The 18781-nt window shown below is 34.4% G+C and overlaps 2 protein-coding genes across 16 annotated transcripts; one reads left to right on the top strand and one right to left on the bottom strand.

Annotated features, from left to right (window-relative positions):
* Positions 1-30: 30 nt before the first annotated feature.
* LOC110670303 (GPI inositol-deacylase) lies at positions 31-14290 on the top strand. Of its 3 annotated transcripts, none has more exons than XM_058136991.1 (19): positions 31-227; positions 459-822; positions 2293-2536; positions 3228-3418; positions 3502-3673; positions 4292-4429; positions 4505-4694; positions 5806-5951; positions 6422-6598; positions 6823-6933; positions 7677-7796; positions 8332-8488; positions 10221-10384; positions 10499-10585; positions 11598-11926; positions 12321-12402; positions 12701-12840; positions 12977-13196; positions 13805-14290. In XM_058136991.1, the coding sequence occupies exons 2-19, from the start codon at positions 527-529 to the stop codon at positions 14129-14131; spliced, it is 3291 nt and encodes a 1096-aa protein (XP_057992974.1). In that variant the 5' UTR covers positions 31-227; positions 459-526; the 3' UTR covers positions 14132-14290. The 3 variants fall into 3 exon arrangements, with proteins under 3 accessions (XP_057992974.1, XP_057992973.1, XP_021687996.2); XM_058136990.1 differs by having other exon boundaries at positions 32-227; positions 12953-13196; XM_021832304.2 differs by lacking the exon at positions 31-227 and having other exon boundaries at positions 680-822; positions 2288-2536; positions 12953-13196.
* A 797-nt stretch (positions 14291-15087) lies between these two features.
* LOC110670317 (uncharacterized) lies at positions 15088-18353 on the bottom strand. Of its 13 annotated transcripts, none has more exons than XM_058136998.1 (7): positions 18006-18353; positions 17789-17908; positions 17372-17458; positions 17234-17270; positions 15755-15898; positions 15524-15669; positions 15088-15384 (listed from the first exon to the last, which is right to left on the bottom strand). In XM_058136998.1, exons 2-6 carry the CDS (start codon positions 17861-17863, stop codon positions 15665-15667), a joined length of 348 nt encoding a protein of 115 aa, XP_057992981.1. In that variant the 5' UTR covers positions 17864-17908; positions 18006-18353; the 3' UTR covers positions 15088-15384; positions 15524-15664. The 13 variants fall into 13 exon arrangements, 7 of the variants coding, with proteins under 7 accessions (XP_057992981.1, XP_057992977.1, XP_057992976.1 ...); XM_058136994.1 differs by having other exon boundaries at positions 15524-15898; positions 17789-17905; positions 18006-18075; positions 18206-18342; XM_058136993.1 differs by having other exon boundaries at positions 15524-15898; positions 18006-18075; positions 18206-18341.
* Positions 18354-18781: the final 428 nt, after the last annotated feature.

Genomic DNA, 18781 nt, shown 5'->3' on the forward strand with positions numbered 1-18781 from the left:
TGCGGGACAATAACATAAATAAATAACGTTATTCTTTTTTAAGGTAGCAGCCTAGCAGGATCATGGTTTTTCAGTGTTCAATTACCCTTCGATGCGAAGGTAGCTTCTCTCCAGAAGAAGCTTCAAGTTAACGCTGCTTACGGCGTCAGGGTCCTCGCCGCCGACACTCTCATTTCTGATTGCTTTGACACCGTTTACGATCTCATTGCTCTTCTGTTAACTCTCAGGCATGCTCTAATTTTCGATGCTCTCACTTTGTTTTCCCTCACAAGTTTTTGCTGAAAAGCTACAACCGTTTGATTTGTATGTGCATTGCAAAATGCATCTATAAGTTTGATATCTGAAGTTTCTTGGACTAGTTTTCAAGCTTATTCAACTTATTTTTTTCTCTGTCAATGGGTTTCTGTAGTTCGAACCCTAATTGCTATTTATTTGTCTTTTTTTTTTTTTGGATGAAGATCTTGAGTCGCTAGGAAAGATATGCAAAGTGAATTAGAAGTGGTGATATAGAAGATTGATCTGGAAAATGCAAGGTTTCAGAGCCAAGCTTAGATTGGCAATTCTTGTTATAATAACCATATGGATCGGTCTACTAGCTTTGTATGGTTTGCTAAAGCCTATTTCTAATGGTTGCATAATGACGTATATGTATCCTACATATATTCCAATTTCTACAAATGATGGCGGGTCATCTGCAAAGTATGGATTGTACTTGTACCATGAAGGCTGGAAAAAGATTGATTTCAATGAGCATCTAAAACAACTCAGTGGTGTTCCAGTTCTTTTTATTCCTGGCAATGGCGGTAGCTACAAGCAGGCAAGGTCTTCCATTTCTTTATTTATTTTACTTTAATATGATTTTTTTTGGCATGTTGAATTTTTTAAATCATGTTAGCCATTAGGAATGTTTTACTGATGCACATTGAGTTTAATGTTGTACAATGCAATGCAAGCTCGAACATAGTTATACTCAACTCAACTTAATTAAGCCTTTATCTAAAAAATTTAAAGTCGGCTATATGGATTCTCTTTCTCCACTCTAAGCTATTTTGGGATTTTGGGTTAAATTCTCGGAAATGTATAATACTTCTAAGTCATGTTGTATTACTCTCATCCAAGTCAGTTTATGTCTACCCCCACTTTTCTTTCTATCCTCTAATGTGCTCTGCTTGTCTAACTGGAGCCTCTGTATGTCTACGCTTCACATGACCAAACCACCTCAATCTCACTTCTCTCAACTTATCCTCAATTGACACCACTCCTACCTTTTTCTCTAATACTCTCGTTACGGACTTTATCTAGTCTAGTTATAGATTTTTTTTAAATTAATTTCCAGTACTATTTATATGTAAGATAATATGTATTGCAAAGGAAGTGAAAAATACAACTTTATAAAAATTGCAAAGTAAAAAATTTTTTAAAAATTTGTTATTTAAGCAATGTCTCTTTCCATGATGTCTTGTTGAATACAAATCCCATTTGCCCTTTATGTTTTTGTATTGCTTGTCAACAAAATAGAAGGTTTCTGTTGCATACTTTATTCCAAGAGGTTGTGTCGTTTAATATTTTATTGAGATTTTAAATTGTGAAGTTCCTTCTCCTGCCTACCATTCCCCTGGTAAGTGGTAAGTGATAAGTGATATGCATTTTGAACAAGCTGCTTGCTTCAAATGCTTGATGGAAGCAGCCAAGCAGGGTTGGTGAGTGGCAGTAGTTGTTTTGACTTTCACTAGTGGGTTGCATGTTGGTCATATACATCTGTGCGGATTGAGGTAGATGTGGTCATTTAGGTGGTTCTTGGGTTCTGTACTTCTGTGGGGTTTTTCTTGTTGCGTCTAAAAATTGTGGCTTTCAGCATAAGTTTTTTACTTTCTAGTCTAAAATCTGGTTCTGGTCATTGGAAGTTATGGAAGCAGGTTACTATCTTGTTTATTGTATGATCTATCATATACTCTCGCCTCTCACTTTACCCATTGTTGCTAAATGCTAAGTTTTTCAGCTACTCAAATTCGTAAGATTCTATAGAAATGATGTAGTTACAATGGCAGGTTATTATCCAGTTTGAGTAGTTGTGTAAAACCAAGAAAGAAATAAAGAAAGTGGAAGCTTATGTTCATTCTTTTTGGCATTCTTTGAATGTATTATTATTCGTTCAAACAAGAATCTGATATGATTATTATACTATGCAATGTATTTGAAATTTGTTTTATGCATTGCACATTTGTGGGTGTATATTCTTGCACTCAGATCTTTGTTTATCATATTGGTTCTGATGTCTTCCTTACAGGTAAGATCCTTGGCAGCTGAATCTGATAGGGCATACCAAGGAGGCCCCCTTGAGCAGACATTTTATCAAGAGGCCTACCTGTCTTCTGAGGAGGGAGTGGCTGATGCAAGTGGAGCTGGGTTTCATTTACCTAATCATTATGCTAGCAGGCTGGACTGGTTTGCTGTAGACCTTGAAGGTGAACATTCAGCAATGGATGGTCGAATACTTGAAGAACATACAGAATATGTTGTATATGCCATTCACAAGGTACTGATTTTATTTTATATTTGCATTATTAGCTTCAAAAGTCTGGACAACTGAAATGATAATGCCAATCAATATTAAATGGTTAAGATGTTTACTTTTTAGTACATGAAAATTTCCTATTGAACATGTTTTAATGTTTGAATTTAAGATTTTTTTTTGGAAGCTAAAGTGGCATATATCCTGTAGATATATGTAAAATATGTTTCCCCCTTTCAGATTTAGCAGTGAAATTTGTTAGAGTGTGTTTCTACCTAACCTAAAGTTTTGTCTAACCCTTATGCTTGTGAAGGTTTAAATTTCTTTTCATATCTTTCAACCAAATCCTTGCTGCATGGGTTTGGCCTTTGGATCTGGAGCCCTATATGATTATTAAGTGCTAATTCAGTAAATTCCATTAATTCCTTGATCATCATTTTTTGGAGGGCATGGAATTAGGTTCTCCTTCTAGTTTCTTCTTTTCCATAATTTATTGAACTTCCATCAAATTGAACCTTAATTTTGCATGACAACACTGCAGATTTTTGCCTTCAGCTGGTGATAGATTTAAGTTCTCTTGAACTTATTTAAGCTTATTATTATTATTATTTTTATTATCATTTATTTTTTTTAGTAAGTGATGGCCTATAATTGTTTGTTCAATGTTCATATATTTAGTTTTCTGCAATTGGTTATTCTGTGGTCTTGCCTGCAGATTTTGGATCAATACAGAGAATCTCGTGATGCTCGAGAGAGAGAAGGTGCTGTAATCTCTGGTAGTTTGCCAAAAAGTGTGATATTGGTTGGTCATTCTATGGGTGGTTTTGTTGCTAGAGCTGCAATTATCCACCCTCATTTAAGGAAGTTGGCTGTTGAGACTATTCTTACACTTTCAACCCCTCATCAGTGAGCTTTGCTGCCTTTTAATTGTCTTTGGTTGTTGATTGCGCAAGTTGATATGTTTCTTATGAGACTCACACTTTATCCAGATCACCTCCTGTGGCGTTGCAGCCATCATTGGGTCATTATTTTAAACGTGTAAACCAGGAATGGCGAAAGAGATATGAGGTCCAAACAACTAGGACAGGACGTTATGTGTCAGATCCATTGCTATCTCATGTTGTTGTTGTCTCCATCTCTGGTGGTTATAATGATTACCAGGTTTATTTAAATATTTATTTTGGTGTGAATATTATTGAGCCTTTTTTCCTTTTGAGTAATTGCTATGGTACATGGTGGGTTCTTTTAATATTGTATACTTGTATTAAAAAATGATGCTTTCTGAGTTTATTATTCCCTTGAATGTATAGTGTCATGCATAGTGAATTGGAAGATTTGGTGTGAAAGTATTATCTGTATGGTCAATCCTGTTTTACATATAGCAATCAGCATAACATTGGCTATTTTTTCCCTTTTACTGCTAGTCTTAGAGCATCCAATCTAAAAGCTTGAGCAAATGGGTGCGGGCCTATAATTCATATAAAATTACACAGTCCTTAATATGCTTCCTGATTAATGATTATCACTGTAATTACAGACTTACAGTTATCTGTTTATTTGTTATTTATTATTGTAGCACAGCCATCAATAGCTGAAGTTCTCTTGTTAATGGCCTGAAACATTGAAGTTCTACTCAATATCAGTAGAATGTGTAATTAAATTGATCTGTTGAAATGGGCATTTCTACTGTTTGCAATCTAAACTCATATGAGAATGCTGGAAATATATGTTGATGTGTTCTTATCCGTTCACTAAAACTTTATATATATCTTTTTACAGGTTCGATCAAAATTAGAGTCCCTGGAAGATATTGTGCCTTCCACTCATGGCTTTATGATAAGTAGTACAGGCATGAGAAATGTCTGGTTGTCGATGGAACATCAGGCTATTTTATGGTGTAATCAATTAGTTGTGCAAGTGAGTAGATCACCTCTTCTAGAACCCAAATTTAGGACCACTGGGAGCTGTTCTTAATGTGCATATTCTTTGTAGGTATCACATACTCTCCTTAGTTTGATAGATTCCAGAACAGGTCAGCCATTCCCTGAAACTCAAAAGAGATTAACGGTGTTTTCAAGAATGCTCCGTAGTGGGATACCACGGACTTTCAATTGGATGAGGCAATCACACTCATCTCATCAGTCAACTCATGCCACCATTAAGGATATAAAAAATGCACTTGGTAATTATCAATCTTTGTTATATGCTTATATTGGATGAAGACTGTTAACTGTTTTGAAAGTTTAAGGTTTATTTTTTGTAATTCTGAAAGTGAATTTGCTGAAAAAAAAAATCACTTGTAAATTACTTTCTGATCTTACAAAAGCATGTGAGGCATCTATATGTGTGGTGCAATATCGGAAATGGAGAAATGGAGTTGGTAAATTATTTCTAAAAGTAATGTAGAAAATAAAGTTTAGCAAACTGAAAGAGGCTAGACTAGATTGTTTAGATGAATTTTATTTTCTCATTCCTATTTCAAAAATAAAGAGAAAAAAAATTGTTCCGTGCAAAATTTTTAATACAATAATAAGTAGAGGCTTAATTAAAAAGAAAAAAAAAAAAGAAATTACTACACTCATGTTGGGGGGAGAGAGAGAGAGCTTTCAAAATCAGGAACTTGATTTATTTCTGATGCTAGTGCAGTAGTAAGGTGAGTGGCACTACCTTCACATTGAGCTGTCATCAGTAGATCAGAGATGCCTCTAACTCTACTTATTTTGCCTACTCCAAATGTCTATTCTCTTATTATAAATCTGTTCTCTTATTATAAATGTAAAATAAGGACAAGCAAGTTGCTTTCTGGGATCTTGAAGCATAGCTATCATCATAGGAGCTGCTTTTTATAGATGAAGGCAAAAGGGCTGGAGAAATAAAACTTCTTATCAGCCATATTTTTGAATATTCATTATTAGAAATTGTTTACATGACATACTTTGCAGAAGGAAGCAATTAATCATAGATGAGATGACTGAATTTAAAAATTCCTGGAGTTCTGATTGGTCAACTCGTCATTCCCTAATGCTATTTGACCTTTAGAAGATGATTGAGTGGTTTGATAACTATCATTTAAAATATAGTTCACAGACCAAATAAACCCAGATTTTATCATTAGTTTCAAACAATTATAGCGTTACAGTTTTGAACGTCATTGCTAGCACAAAAAATTAAAGAAAGTTTTATTCATCTATCACGGAATTCTTTTTTGAATTTCATGTTATTCGCATGTTTATTTTGTTGACAAATTACAGCTTTAAAGCAAAACAATTATATGTTATATATTACATTTGCAGGTTCTCAAGTATTTCCTTCATCCCATTGTCCAAGCAATGTTCACTGGAATGATGATGGTCTTGAGAAGGATCTATACATCCAGACTACTACTATGACTGTTTTGGCAATGGATGGGAGGAGGCGGTGGTTGGATATACAGAAATTGGTTAGTTTTGCCAAAGTTTCTCAGTAGTTGTTGTGAAAAGTTTAACTAATGCTGTTTATCTTTGATCTTGTATGTGGTAATATGTTTAGATTGTTGATTCTTGAGAGTTCACTTAGACCTTTTATTTCCTTGTTTCCTGCATCTGTCTTCCAGCCTTGCATTTAACGCTTCTCCCAAATTTAAATATTTTTTGAATTGAATTTTGTGTATAAACTGTTGAAACTTGTTTTGGGCCAATTTTTGACTGCCTTCCTCTTGATCAATAATCTCCTAAAACTCATTGCAGTTCTAGTTTTTGTTATTCAAGCTGAATCATGCTTCTATCTTTATGCATTTAAAGATCTCAAGATCAGTATTTGCAGTTGTTGATTTTCCCCCTTAAAATATTTTGTTCATATTTTTCCTTTATTTTCTAAATTCATGAACCCACACAAATGGAAAGTTGCTTAGAGTTTAACTTTTGTCCATAGGGTTCAAATGGAAAAAGCCATTTCATCTTTGTGACAAATCTTGCTCCATGTTTTGGGGTAAGACTTCATCTTTGGCCTGAAAAGGCAAAACTGACTTCAGACTTGGCTGCAAGTAAACGGGTTGTAGAAGTAACATCAAAGTTGGTGAAGATTCCTTCACGTCCAGCACCAAGACAGGTATTAAATACTTATTATTTTCTGGTAGGAAAATTTTATATTACTGGATCAGATGCTGCCTATTATTCTATATGCTTCTTTATTTCTTGTTCCTTGTAATGGTGAATCTTACAGTTTGTTAGTAAGTGGAGATTTAATGTTTTCTGCCTTCATAGATTGGTTGGTTAAACAATTGTCGAGTGATAGACTTACTGTATTTTCTGAATTTTCTGCTTGTTTATCAGATGGAACCTGGTAGTCAGACTGAGCAAGCACCTCCATCTGCTGTACTTTGTTTGAGTCCAGAGGAGATGCAGGGTTTCAGATTCCTGACTATCTCTGTTGCTCCTCGTCCGGTATTATTTTCCTTCATTCTTTTTCATGATCTTTCCTTTTTCTAAACATTAGTGGAATCTGCCTAAGATAGGTTTCTTGTATTATTTTAGTTGTCTGCTTTAATCTTTTACTTATCTCATGGGTTACCCTCTGTAGGCATGTATTCTGAAACTATGCAATTTTTTACACTGTCGATGACAGTAAATATAACGTAGGAGGATCGTATATGTATTTGGAGCTGCAAATAAATTGCAAAAGCTCAGGCTTTCAAGCTTCCAAAGTGAATAAAATTGGCTACACATTATTTTCTGGCTTGTCTACCTAACCTGAGCTGGCCAGAGTTTGGCTTGAGTGGGCCTTTGACCAGGCTTATCAAGCATCTATGTAATTTTGCATTAGCTTTGAATACTACTGTTTCTAAAGTTTGCATCTTCACCCATATGTGTGCTTGCTGTATAATATCCAGTAACATGTAAATGACCTATCCTTTATTTTTTCCTGCAATGATGCAATTAGCATGTGAATCATATGCCGTGGTTTTGCCAATTTGCTATTTCCCTATTAGCAAATTAGTCACTGGAAATTTTTATTAGGCTACTTATCATTTTTACACAGTAAACTAAGGAATATTTGTATTACGCTTTTTGGCACAGCATTTATTTTTATTTTTATATTTTTTCCCTTGAATTGTGCAGCTACTCCCGTCTGATGATATACTTTGAAATGTTGTGAATAATTGACATGTGTGAGTTTTTTATGCCAGACCATTTCAGGCAGACCTCCACCAGCAGCTTCCATGGCAGTTGGGCAGTTTTTTAACCCAGAGGATGGGGAGAGAGATTTATCTGCTCAATTGATGCTTCTATCTACGTATTCACAAAAGGTTAATGCTTTCATGATATGGCTGAAGTACTTCAAAGGTTTTAAATTGTAGAATCTTATCACTGTTTGGGAGCAATAGGATGGGAAAAGTGGAGGGGAGGAAAATAAAGAGGAAAGAAAATGGAGACATGAGTTTGATTTCAATCCTTTTGGTTGGAGTGAATAGAAAAATGCAAGGAATAAAAAGTGGAACAATACATTTTTTATCAATAGTGAAATGAAGTTGTGCCCTCTATTTTTCTTAAGAAGAAATTTTATTAGGGCAATTGAATCGAGTAATGTCACTTGAATCCTGAATATGGGAGAAAAATTTGGTGGGCCCCATGGGTGAATCTTCTTACCTCGTTTCCCTCCCCCAACTTTCATTCTCTCTCAAACAAGGGAAAGTACAAATATTTTCAAAATATTCCTCCATTAATTTCCTTTCTTCTCGCTTTCCCTCCTTCCCAAATATACTGTTATCTATAAACTGGGTTAATTTAGTTTTGGCCATGACAGTAGGTTTTTGACTAGTACATGTCGTTTGTTTTGCACAGGAAATATTTTTGAAAGAGGATCATCCCCTTGCTTTCAATTTATCATTTTCTGTTAGCTTAGGCCTTTTGCCTGTTACTTTATCTCTGAAGACTATGGGCTGTGGAATAAAAAGGTCTGGACTTCTTGCTGAAGAGGCTGGATACATGGAAAACAGTAGTAAGGAATTTATGTTTTTCTACACCTAATCTTTTAATTTTCCCTAGGCTATGTGAAATCTTTTGATTGTCCTGTGTGCATCATTCTAAATTTGGGCATGGCTACAATACAATTGTGTCAATGCAGACAATGATAAACTGTGTGAGCATGCATGTGTACACTTACTATATGTAGGATAGAATGACGGGAGAGAAAAAAAGGCAAAAAAGCCTGAATTGGCTCCTGAACTGATGCCCGGTAGTCAATTTTCTTCCTAAATTTTGATTGGAATCAATTGGGTCCTTCAACTTTGCAATTTTGACTAATTAAGTCCAATACCTAATGCTGCTAGTTTGCTCCATTAAATTGAATTGGTAAACTTCGAAACTGTCTATGGGACCCAATCTCTCTCTCCATGCTCTCCTCTCCTTCCTCATTCTCTCTCTCTCTCTCTCTCTCTCCACCTGTCAAAATCCCCTCTTCTCAACCTTACTTGCAATAATTTTGGAGTTCCAAGGCTTGGGTAAATACCTTGTTTGTCGGCACTAACTTATTGCTTCAATGGAACAGAACATGAAAACTTGTAAATTGTGGTTTGTAGTTGGGCCAAGTGATTTCTTCTCATTCTATTCTTTTTGGTTTTCAAGAGAGTCACCAAAATTCATTGCAAAGAAATCAAATGAGCGACTGCAAAAGGGTTAATGGTGGCCAGAGCAGCATTCTGCAATGTCCATAAAGTTGACAATGGTGTGTTGTTTAAGAAATGAGCATATAAACACTCATTGTTTAAACCCATACATTGTCAACCAGATGTTTGAGAACATAAAATGACTTATTTATTTATTTTTTTTATCATAGATGGACAAAATTTGGGGACAGGTTTTGTTGCTGATATTCATCGTGTCTTTGAAATATAAATGACCTGCCATATGGTTCACTTTGACACTTTTGAAAGACCTATTGTTCACCGAGGACAGCTGGATATTTGTTCAAAAGCAATGGCTGAATGCATGAAACGATAATCCTGAGAAATTAATGATCACTTGACCATGGCTCTAAAGAAGATGATGTAATTTACTGTTAGAGAGAGATTGAGGGAGGAGAAGAGATTGGTCCCACCAGTATGAATTTAATGAAGCAAACTAACAAATTTAACTATTGGACTTAAATAACCAAAATTTATCGAATCCAATCAAAATTTGTGGGTGAAATTGACTATTTATTATAAGTTCAAGGGTCAATTTGGGTTTTTCGCTAAAAAAAAAAGCAATAGCTAATATATGACAAATTATGCATGGAAAAGATGTCCTGTTGAAAATTTTTAATTAATTAAATCATGGTAGATATTATTCTGACTTTTCCAGTAGCTGATTCATTAGTTATCATAGATCTCCATGCTTCTTAAATCTCTCAAATTGGTTTCTCTGGAGAATGAATTGTGCTTAATTTTAAACTTTGTAAACTCAGTCATAATACATTTCTTTTCCTTTTTCTTTGATACTCTTTTGAATGCCATGCACTGAGTTGAACCCTTCTGGAATTTGTAAAATTTTTTTACTTGAAAAAGATCTTTATATTTGATTGGATTTTATAGGATAACTCAGCTTTTATTGTTGAATTTGAAGTCAACTTGAAATTTCTTTAGCAAAGTTTCTAGATCCTTTAATTTGTCTTATTTCACTTATCCCTTACAATTTCCTTAATGATCAAAATATTTTCTTTTTCTGCTAAGCCAGTTTTCTTTGAAATTTAGGGCTTTGCAAATTGCGGTGTTTCCCACCTGTAGCACTTGCATGGGATCCTACATCAGGTATTCACATGTTTCCTAATTTGCATGGTGAAACCATTATTGTTGATTCCTCACCAGCTCTGTGGAGTTCTACCCAGGGATCTGAAAGAACCACTGTTCTGTTACTGGTATGAAGTTTTTAAACAAGTTTCTTTTTCTTTTTAATTTTATCACTATTGATTTTAGTCTTATTTACTTTAATTGTTATTATTACATGTTATTGTGCCTGAATCTTTCTGCAGGTTGATCCTCATTGTTCGTATAAAATGAGCATTGCTGTTTCTGAAACGGCAGCTGCCAGCCGGTTTTTGCTTTTGTATAGTTCACAGGTGATTTTGTAGTCCTGATGTGGATGCATATTCTGTAAATAATTGCATTTGTTGTGTGTGTTTTATGCTAATTTTGGAAACTTTCATGTTTTCTTGCAGTTTCTTCTTGTCACATTTGCTATATTTTTTGTCTTTTCTTTGAATTAAGTCTTGTTTGTGTGATTCCTTGAATGCAACTACATTTGGATTTTACATGATTTATTGGGTGTGATTCACATTTTCAAGTAGAAGATAAATGTCAAATTGTGGTGTAATATTGGCCAGCTTGATGTTGCAACGATATTGCTTTGCCTTTTACATCACTATATAAATGTCACTCAAATGTATCTATTTTCAGAGGAGGCATATGGTGTTTGGGTATATAATTCTTAGTCCACCTCCACCTGAAAGAGAGACTGAGGAATATTAGTCCAAAGAAGAAAAATAAAAGGGTGGGGGACTTCAGGTGACGAAGTCATGTTAATCAATATACATTAATTTCATTATCAAGAAACAAATTATTTGTATTTTATTGTAGTATCAATTGGAAGTTATTCAATTTTAAGTTGGATTGAGAAACACCTCTAGTTTAGACTTTTGAGCTGTTGTACTAAATAGATGTGACAGGACCAAGAAACTAATATCTTCAAAAGGAACTCACTGTTGTGAAATTACTTCAAAAGCATTAATGAAGAACTGCTTCAATGGCTGAATGCATCTTTTTCCTCTTGTTGCTTGTCAGTTCATCAAGATGTATTTTCTGAAATACATTGAGAGATTACATACGCAGATATATATATATATATATATTCCCAGTTTTTTTTTCTTGGGGGGGAGGGGGGGGGGGGTGTGTTCTTTCATGTAGTGTTTTTTTTTTTTTTAATACATCTTTACTAAATGAGATTGAGTAGTGATTTGTCCTATCAGATGCAATATCTACATGGATGGTTATTGTTATGCTTTTTGCTGGTTGTATAAAAAATCCCTGGTGAAAAAACTAATCTCTATCATGTTGTGGAACTTTTACATGCAGATAGTTGGTTTCTCCGTTGCGGTTATCTTTTTTGCTCTAATGCGACAGGCACATGCGTGGGATCTTGATCTGCCTATGCCTTCAATGCTGACAGCTGTGGAATCAAATTTGAGAATGCCATTATCTTTCTTGCTTCTAGGAATCATACCCATTTTGTTTTCCTTGTTCGTTTCCTTGCTAATGTCTCAACCCCTTCCTCCTTTTGCAAGCTTCATCACTGTTTCAATTATTTGCTATTTTTTTGCAAATGGGTCCATAATTATACTGATCATTGTTTCCCAACTGATCTTCTATGCGGCTGCCATCATACATGTTTTCATCAAGACAAGGTAAGCTAGCCCTTTTTTTGTTTGATGCTATGTAAATAATGGAATTATGGGATGATGTGCTTATTAATGTTGTAGTGATATTTTCTAGAAAAAAAAAGGTAGGTAATATTCTCTGATTTTTGTGAAAAGAGTTGTTCCATGCCTTTTTGGGGAATAGATGATGAGCCACTAACAGATATTTTCTCAATTAAATTTATTAAATTTTCACAATCACTTTACAGCAACTCTACCATGAGAGTTTTTTGCTAGCCTTTAGTGACAGATTCTATTGATTGAAATTGATAATGATGAAATGTTTACAGAAATCTGACTGATGGAAGCCATATTGCCTTCTTGTATTTTTAATCTTGAAGTACTGCTTGATCTACTGAATGACAGAGTTGATACTTTGTAGGTGGCAAGGATGGGAAGGAAATTTTTGCTTAGGATTTCTTCATTGGTTTATTAATCTTTCCTCCAGTTTCTTTTCATTAAAGGTAAGCTCTTATCTCTGATACAAATTCTGTAATCAGAATTGAGCAGCAGTCCCTTGGAAAGACTTACACTGGTTCCTGGGCTTCACTCCTCTAAGGATAGGCCACTAGGGAGAGATTACTCGGGTAAAAAGGCCCGTAGAAATGTGACCCTTTGGGTGGTCCATTTTGATTGATATTTCTATGTTTTCTTTCTGGGACCAAAACCTCTTTCTGTACTCGTCTTTCTTTTTCTCTAGTTTATGAGAGCTCGGATTGATTCTTTGCCTTGTTTGCTAAATCTAATTTATTGATAAAGCAGGTTGTAAGGGTTCTAAGATTCAATCCATTGCTTGTAACTGCGCTGACTGCAATTACGTTGGGATGCTTTGTTCATCCAGCTTTGGGTTTATTCATACTTCTCTTGTCTCATGCTTGGTGCTGTCATAATGCATTGTGCAGGTGCTTTTGAATCCTAAACTTCCATATTCCTTTTTTTTTTTTAGCATCTGCTTTTTTGTCAATGCTTTTGGTAGATACAAATCCTAAGAACCGTTCCATGTTTTTGTAACAGTTTTTTGACGGCTTCCTTTCGCAGCCATGCACAGAGAAAGGAACTGTATGATTGTAAAGACAGAGGAAATGAAGGGTCTCAGGAATTTGAATTCAAAGTGGAAGAGAACAGTTCTAGTAGTCCTAACCCTTCAAAAAGTTTTGGTGAAACACAATTGGAGATCTTCCATCACCGACATGGCTTGTTGGTCTTGCATCTTCTTGCAGCAATGATGTTTGTCCCCTCTCTTGCGGCTTGGTTGCAGGTATGAATGATACATCCATTTACTTGTATGGGATTGAAGTACTGCACTGCATCACTTTTGGAGATCTTAATGTGTCTCAATTGATCTTCAAATTTGCTTTGTTGGAATGCCACAAGCCAAATTAATTCCTAAGCCTTTTCATTGACATGGGACATGATTTATTGCTGCTATAATTTGCTTTAGTTTTCCAACTATGGAAATCAATTAATAGTTAACCTATCATAAACACAATCGTGATGTGCTTTCTTTCGCTGGTTTTGGGCTGGGAACTAACAATTCTTTCACATGGTATGAGTGCTGTATTTCCAATGGGATAAATCCTTGTTCTGCTGGTCAGCCATGCTGTTTGTTTCTTTTTTGCTTTCAATGAAAAATTATCTACATAGTGCACATTACAAAATTTTTGACACTGCTGATGGATTAATCACCAAGTTTGCTGTTGCTCATTCATTTATTTTTTGTGACCATGATTGTACAATATCAAAGCTATGGGATTATCCTTGTTTTATTTTGATACCAATGCACCAAACCTCTTGAACATTTCTTGACCATGTAGGCCCTTAATGCATCCAGTTGAATGCCTTCATGTTGGTTCTGTATGATTGCAGAGAATAGGATTGGGTCATAGCTTTCCGTGGTTCCTGGATTCAGCTCTTTGCATTGGTGTAATACTTCATGGTATCTTCAATTCAAAACCAGAGAGCAATTCTCTATTTTCCTTCCCAGCCATACTGGGGAAGAAAGTGAGATTGGATTTTGTCTACCTGCTTGCTGGCTATTTTTCCTATCTCTGTGGTTTGGGCTTGGAGCCATACAAAGTATTTTATGCGATGGCTGCAGTAGGGTTTCTATCCTTTGCTTTGAGGACGTTACAAAGCAGGAGGGAGAAGGGAGAACTGCATTTTGGGAGAAAAAAGCATTCTCATAAACATTAAGTGAGCATCTTCTGGAAGCCATACATAAATAGATTCAGAAGGTGGTTGTATGATCATTATCATGTCTTCACAAAGACCCCCATCGCTGAATATTTGGATTCCACTTTATTTGCAGGCAAGCAATGTGATCTTCTACCATGGCTGAAAGATGTGGTTTGGGTGGGGTGGTGGTGGTGTTGCGGGGTGAAGGATGTGGGAGGTTTTGGCGGGAACGGTGGAAATTTGTTGTTATGTTGTTAACTAACAAGGCAATTTTTTATGTAGTAGTGCATTTTTTGTATATCAGCTGCTTCTTGAGATTGGCGAAAACTTTAACAAATCATAACATTAATTTTTTTGGTTGAAGGATTTAAGAAATGTGAATCTGCTTTTATTCCCCTTCCAATTAGATGCTCAAAATTCATGTTCATTAGTCCACAAAATGGCTTCTCAGAAAAGGATTTGAAATTGGCTGTTCACTTCCAGGCACCAGTTTCAAAGGAGGGTTTCGGTTTTCATAAATAAGATGACCTCTCCTCTATCTCTCTATTTGATATCCTCTCTTCCATCGCGAAGTGCGGCATTAGTGGCGTATTCCCGGCGGATTAACAACAAACAGCACCTCAGCTTGGGATTGCCTAATAATTCGGGGGACAAAAAAGATCAGCTTGTGTTTGGAGTAGGGATGAAAATGTGTAAGATATTGGTAAAAATTACCATATCCAAACTGCTCAAACGGGAATGTGATTAATATTGTCAATCTCATTATTTAAATTTGTCTTAAATTTGAATAAAATTTATTCTAAATCATATAAATTCATTTTAAACTCAATTATTAATATCTAAATAATAGTTAACCCGTTTAATTTTATATGATTTAATTAATAATATATAAGGTATATATATTTAATAATAAATTATAATTTAAATATTTAATAATTTTATAAAATATTTAATAAATATTATTATAAAAAATATTTTATAATTAATTCATTAATTATATAAATAAATTTAAATAATAAACACCTAACATGTAAAATCAAAACACAATTCAGTATCCCTAGTTTGGTGTGTTTCCTTTCCTAGCCTTTCTTCTTCATTATGATAATTTGTTGCACGGTGAAAACACTCGAATCTATTCAGTTTTGGTTATTCGTAAGTTCAGCTGCATGTACAACTGTGACATAAATGTTCTCCGATACTTTCTCAGGCGTCTCTTTGGTCGCATAAATTTGAAGTCGCAGGTGTAGATTTCTCCACAGCTTGCTTCATGCCTAGCATTGTTCAATATTGTAATTTCAGGAGCCAATCTCATTTTAGAATCAATATTTATAAATCACATTAAAGCAAATCAAAAATAGAAAATTACAATCTTTAAGTTCGCCATGCATAAAGGGTCTAATGGTACCCTACCTTGGGAACAACGTTGTCCAAAACCTGAGCAAAATCTATCCCATCTTCACCAACTTTTGGTCTGCAACTTGAGCAGCCCAATGCGCTTTGAAATCACATAAAGAACAGCACAAGAGACCACAAAAAATCCTACAGTAGGTATCATTCTGTCAAAATATAACTCAATATCAGTTGTAAAAAAAGATATATAGAAATCAAAAGGATAGAAAAAGCCCCTTTTTTCTTCTATACTTGTCAAGAACATCCTGATATTGCATTTTGAGAGTAGATTTTGGGTCCGCATGAACAATGAATGGTGGCCTTTGTATTCACTTTCAGCCTTCCTTAATACCCCCGTTGATTCCCCAGCAAAACCACCATAAAATAAGAGTTTCTCTGGAGTATGAACCATTCTTAGACAGCAAACACAACGTAACAGTCATTTGAATCTCAAGCATAGAAATCAATGTGGAAGCAAGGAATTAACTGTGATTATAGTTTGTGAAGCACCAACAAATGTCAACATTTAAAAAAAGAAACATTAAGCTGAAAATTTTTTTGAAACTTATTAATTTTTTTTGAATCTGTGGAAGTAAGAAAAGTAAGCATATCAGACCATAAAGATAGAGGATGCAGTCAGAAGACAACTGACAAAAAAAATTTAAAAGTTTAATAGGTTTAACATGCTAGTTCAAATCAAATCAGATCCGTATGGTTAATATCATTTAACATGCATCCACAAAATTTTTTTGCAAAAACATATTTATGGGGAATATTTTGGAACATTCTCTTGAAGTCACGTAAAGTATAACAAAATTATGTTGGAAACTAATCAATAATCACTGAAAGATCCGGCAAGCTAAGAATTTCTCACAAATAGATTCCATCTATGATCAACAAACAATTTGACTAAATTGTTTAATCAATTGGACTGTTCAGCTTTTATGAGCAGGTGGATTTGAATAGATAACAAGGACTTAATATTTTATGGATATGAAGTAATCTAGAAGAAATTATAACAGAAAGGACAGCTGGAAAGAATTGGGATGCTAAGGAGCCTGTGAAGGACAGCTGGAAAGGAGAAAGAGGAAATATAAATATAGGAAGAGAATGGGAAGCAGGGCATGTTTTTGTTAGCTGGTTTTATCTTTAATAGAAGGGCAGATTCTATCTGCATGGGGAATTATCCCTAGGGGCTCTTGGTAGCCATTTTGAGTGCTTGTTTCCTGTGATTTTCTTTTCATTCTAGAAATTGTAACAGATCAAAGAGGTAAGTGAGAGAAGTAGTTGTAATCCACAACCCACATGGTAAAAAGAGTATTCTGCTATTCCATTTCAATACAAAGCTCAGTTTCAATTTGATTACAAATTCTCTTGTTCCTAACCATATCAATTGGTCCAACCGGCCGGACTTGAACCACCAACCTAAGGTCCAATAGTTAAAACTCATGTTCTTAACAACAAAATTAAATAAAAGAAATCTATCTGACACACTAAAGTTTAAACTGTCTAATTATTTTTTCCATTTTGGTATCCTGAACAAAAAAGGTCACTAGAAGGTAGAACTTGCTCTGATTGTTATCTAGCTGGCTGTCTTCATCTTAAATTTGATTCACTTCATATCTGACAGCTGATAAGTTCTTTCGATTTCACCATCTTTCTTGCTCTGTTAAACTAAATGAAAGTGAAATGACTAGGTTTTAACTGGCGGAAGAATATAAAAACACGTACCAAAAGTCATGAGTGTGCTAGCACTTCTTTCAACCTCCTGTAAATAGAAGTACCATGAGAAACCAAATAAAAATCCATCCCCAAAATCATGAATGATAAATGCATCAAATAAACAATAAGAGGGAACAAGCAACTAACCTGAAACATTAGCTGATGAGTGTGGCAAAGGCTCTCCGTTATGCTTTCTTCAGCAGATGTCATCCCAGTCTTTTGTTCTAAAAGAAACTAAAATCATACAACATATACCATAAAACAACATAAAGAGTAGGGCAATATCTGATGACATATGGTTGAAAAACTTTACAAAGTTTTTCCCCCTTTTTTGAGAGCAAAAAAACTAGGTTAAAAATACTGCAAAATAGGTTTTCCTATTAGACTTTTTGCAATTCACTGTAAAAATTATCGGTACATTACTTAAACCAATCCCAACCCATCTACCTGTTTACACCTTGAGCTTCAACCAAGGGATAAACATTACATGATAGCTAGAGAACATTGAATATGTACACAACATGCTACATTAATCTCATTGAAAGCAATGAAGCAAATACATACTGCAAACTGAGTCTGCAAATTGTGGACTCTTTTCCACCATCCGATAGAAGCTCTCTTTACAATCAAAACAGTCATTGTAAAGTCAGGCCTTAGTTCAAACCTCACTTAATTGTCATACTTCTATAAACAAAGATACAACAAAGAGGGACAAGTTATAAAACTGATTCAACCAGCACATGGGTCATCAAACATACCAAGCAAAAGCAAGTTCATTTACCTCTACCTGAGCAGCTTTGCTCATGTTAGCCTTGGCTTGCAAATTAGCATTTCTCAAACTCAATCGCAGACTAATTTAAGGATAAGATTAGGGGAAAAATCAAATGAAAAAAAAAGGGAAGAATTAGCAAACTATCGATTTAAGGTAAGAATTAGGGACATTTGGCATTGGTTCATCCACGATTCAAGCAAGGATTGTACCGATTTCACTTTCTCGTCAGTAGGCAATTGAGGGGCAAGAAGATCAATTAGAATAGGGAAGTAGGCAATAGAAAAATGTCCAATTTCAAGAAATCAGGGCAGCTGCTTAGGGCTCCTCGCCTTCTTTAATTAAAAAAATTAAAAATTATGATATAAATATATTTAATATATAAATTAATTTTTAGAAAATAAAATTTTAAATTATAAAAAATAATAATATCTATTTATTAAAAGAATAATAATATTTATAAAATAATTAAAAATATAATAATGAGAAAATAAATTAATAAATTTATTATATTTAATAGAGAGATACAATTTATTAAATTCACCTAAACAAGTTATTTTTTTATAAAAAATAAAATATTTTATTTTTTAAAAATTAATTTAATAATAAAAATTAAATAAAATTAATTTAATTCCAATGGCTTCCTTCCAAATATCTTAACTTTCACCTCAGTAGTACGAGTGAGAAGTAGACAGTTCGGTACTTCTCCATGATTACTGTTGCTTGGATACAATAAGCATTTGTGTTTTCCTTTTTCCTCTTTTCAATAGGATAAATTATTATTATTA

Source organism: Hevea brasiliensis, chromosome 15 (assembly GCF_030052815.1).
Source record: "Hevea brasiliensis isolate MT/VB/25A 57/8 chromosome 15, ASM3005281v1, whole genome shotgun sequence".
Taxonomy (NCBI): domain Eukaryota; kingdom Viridiplantae; phylum Streptophyta; class Magnoliopsida; order Malpighiales; family Euphorbiaceae; genus Hevea; species Hevea brasiliensis.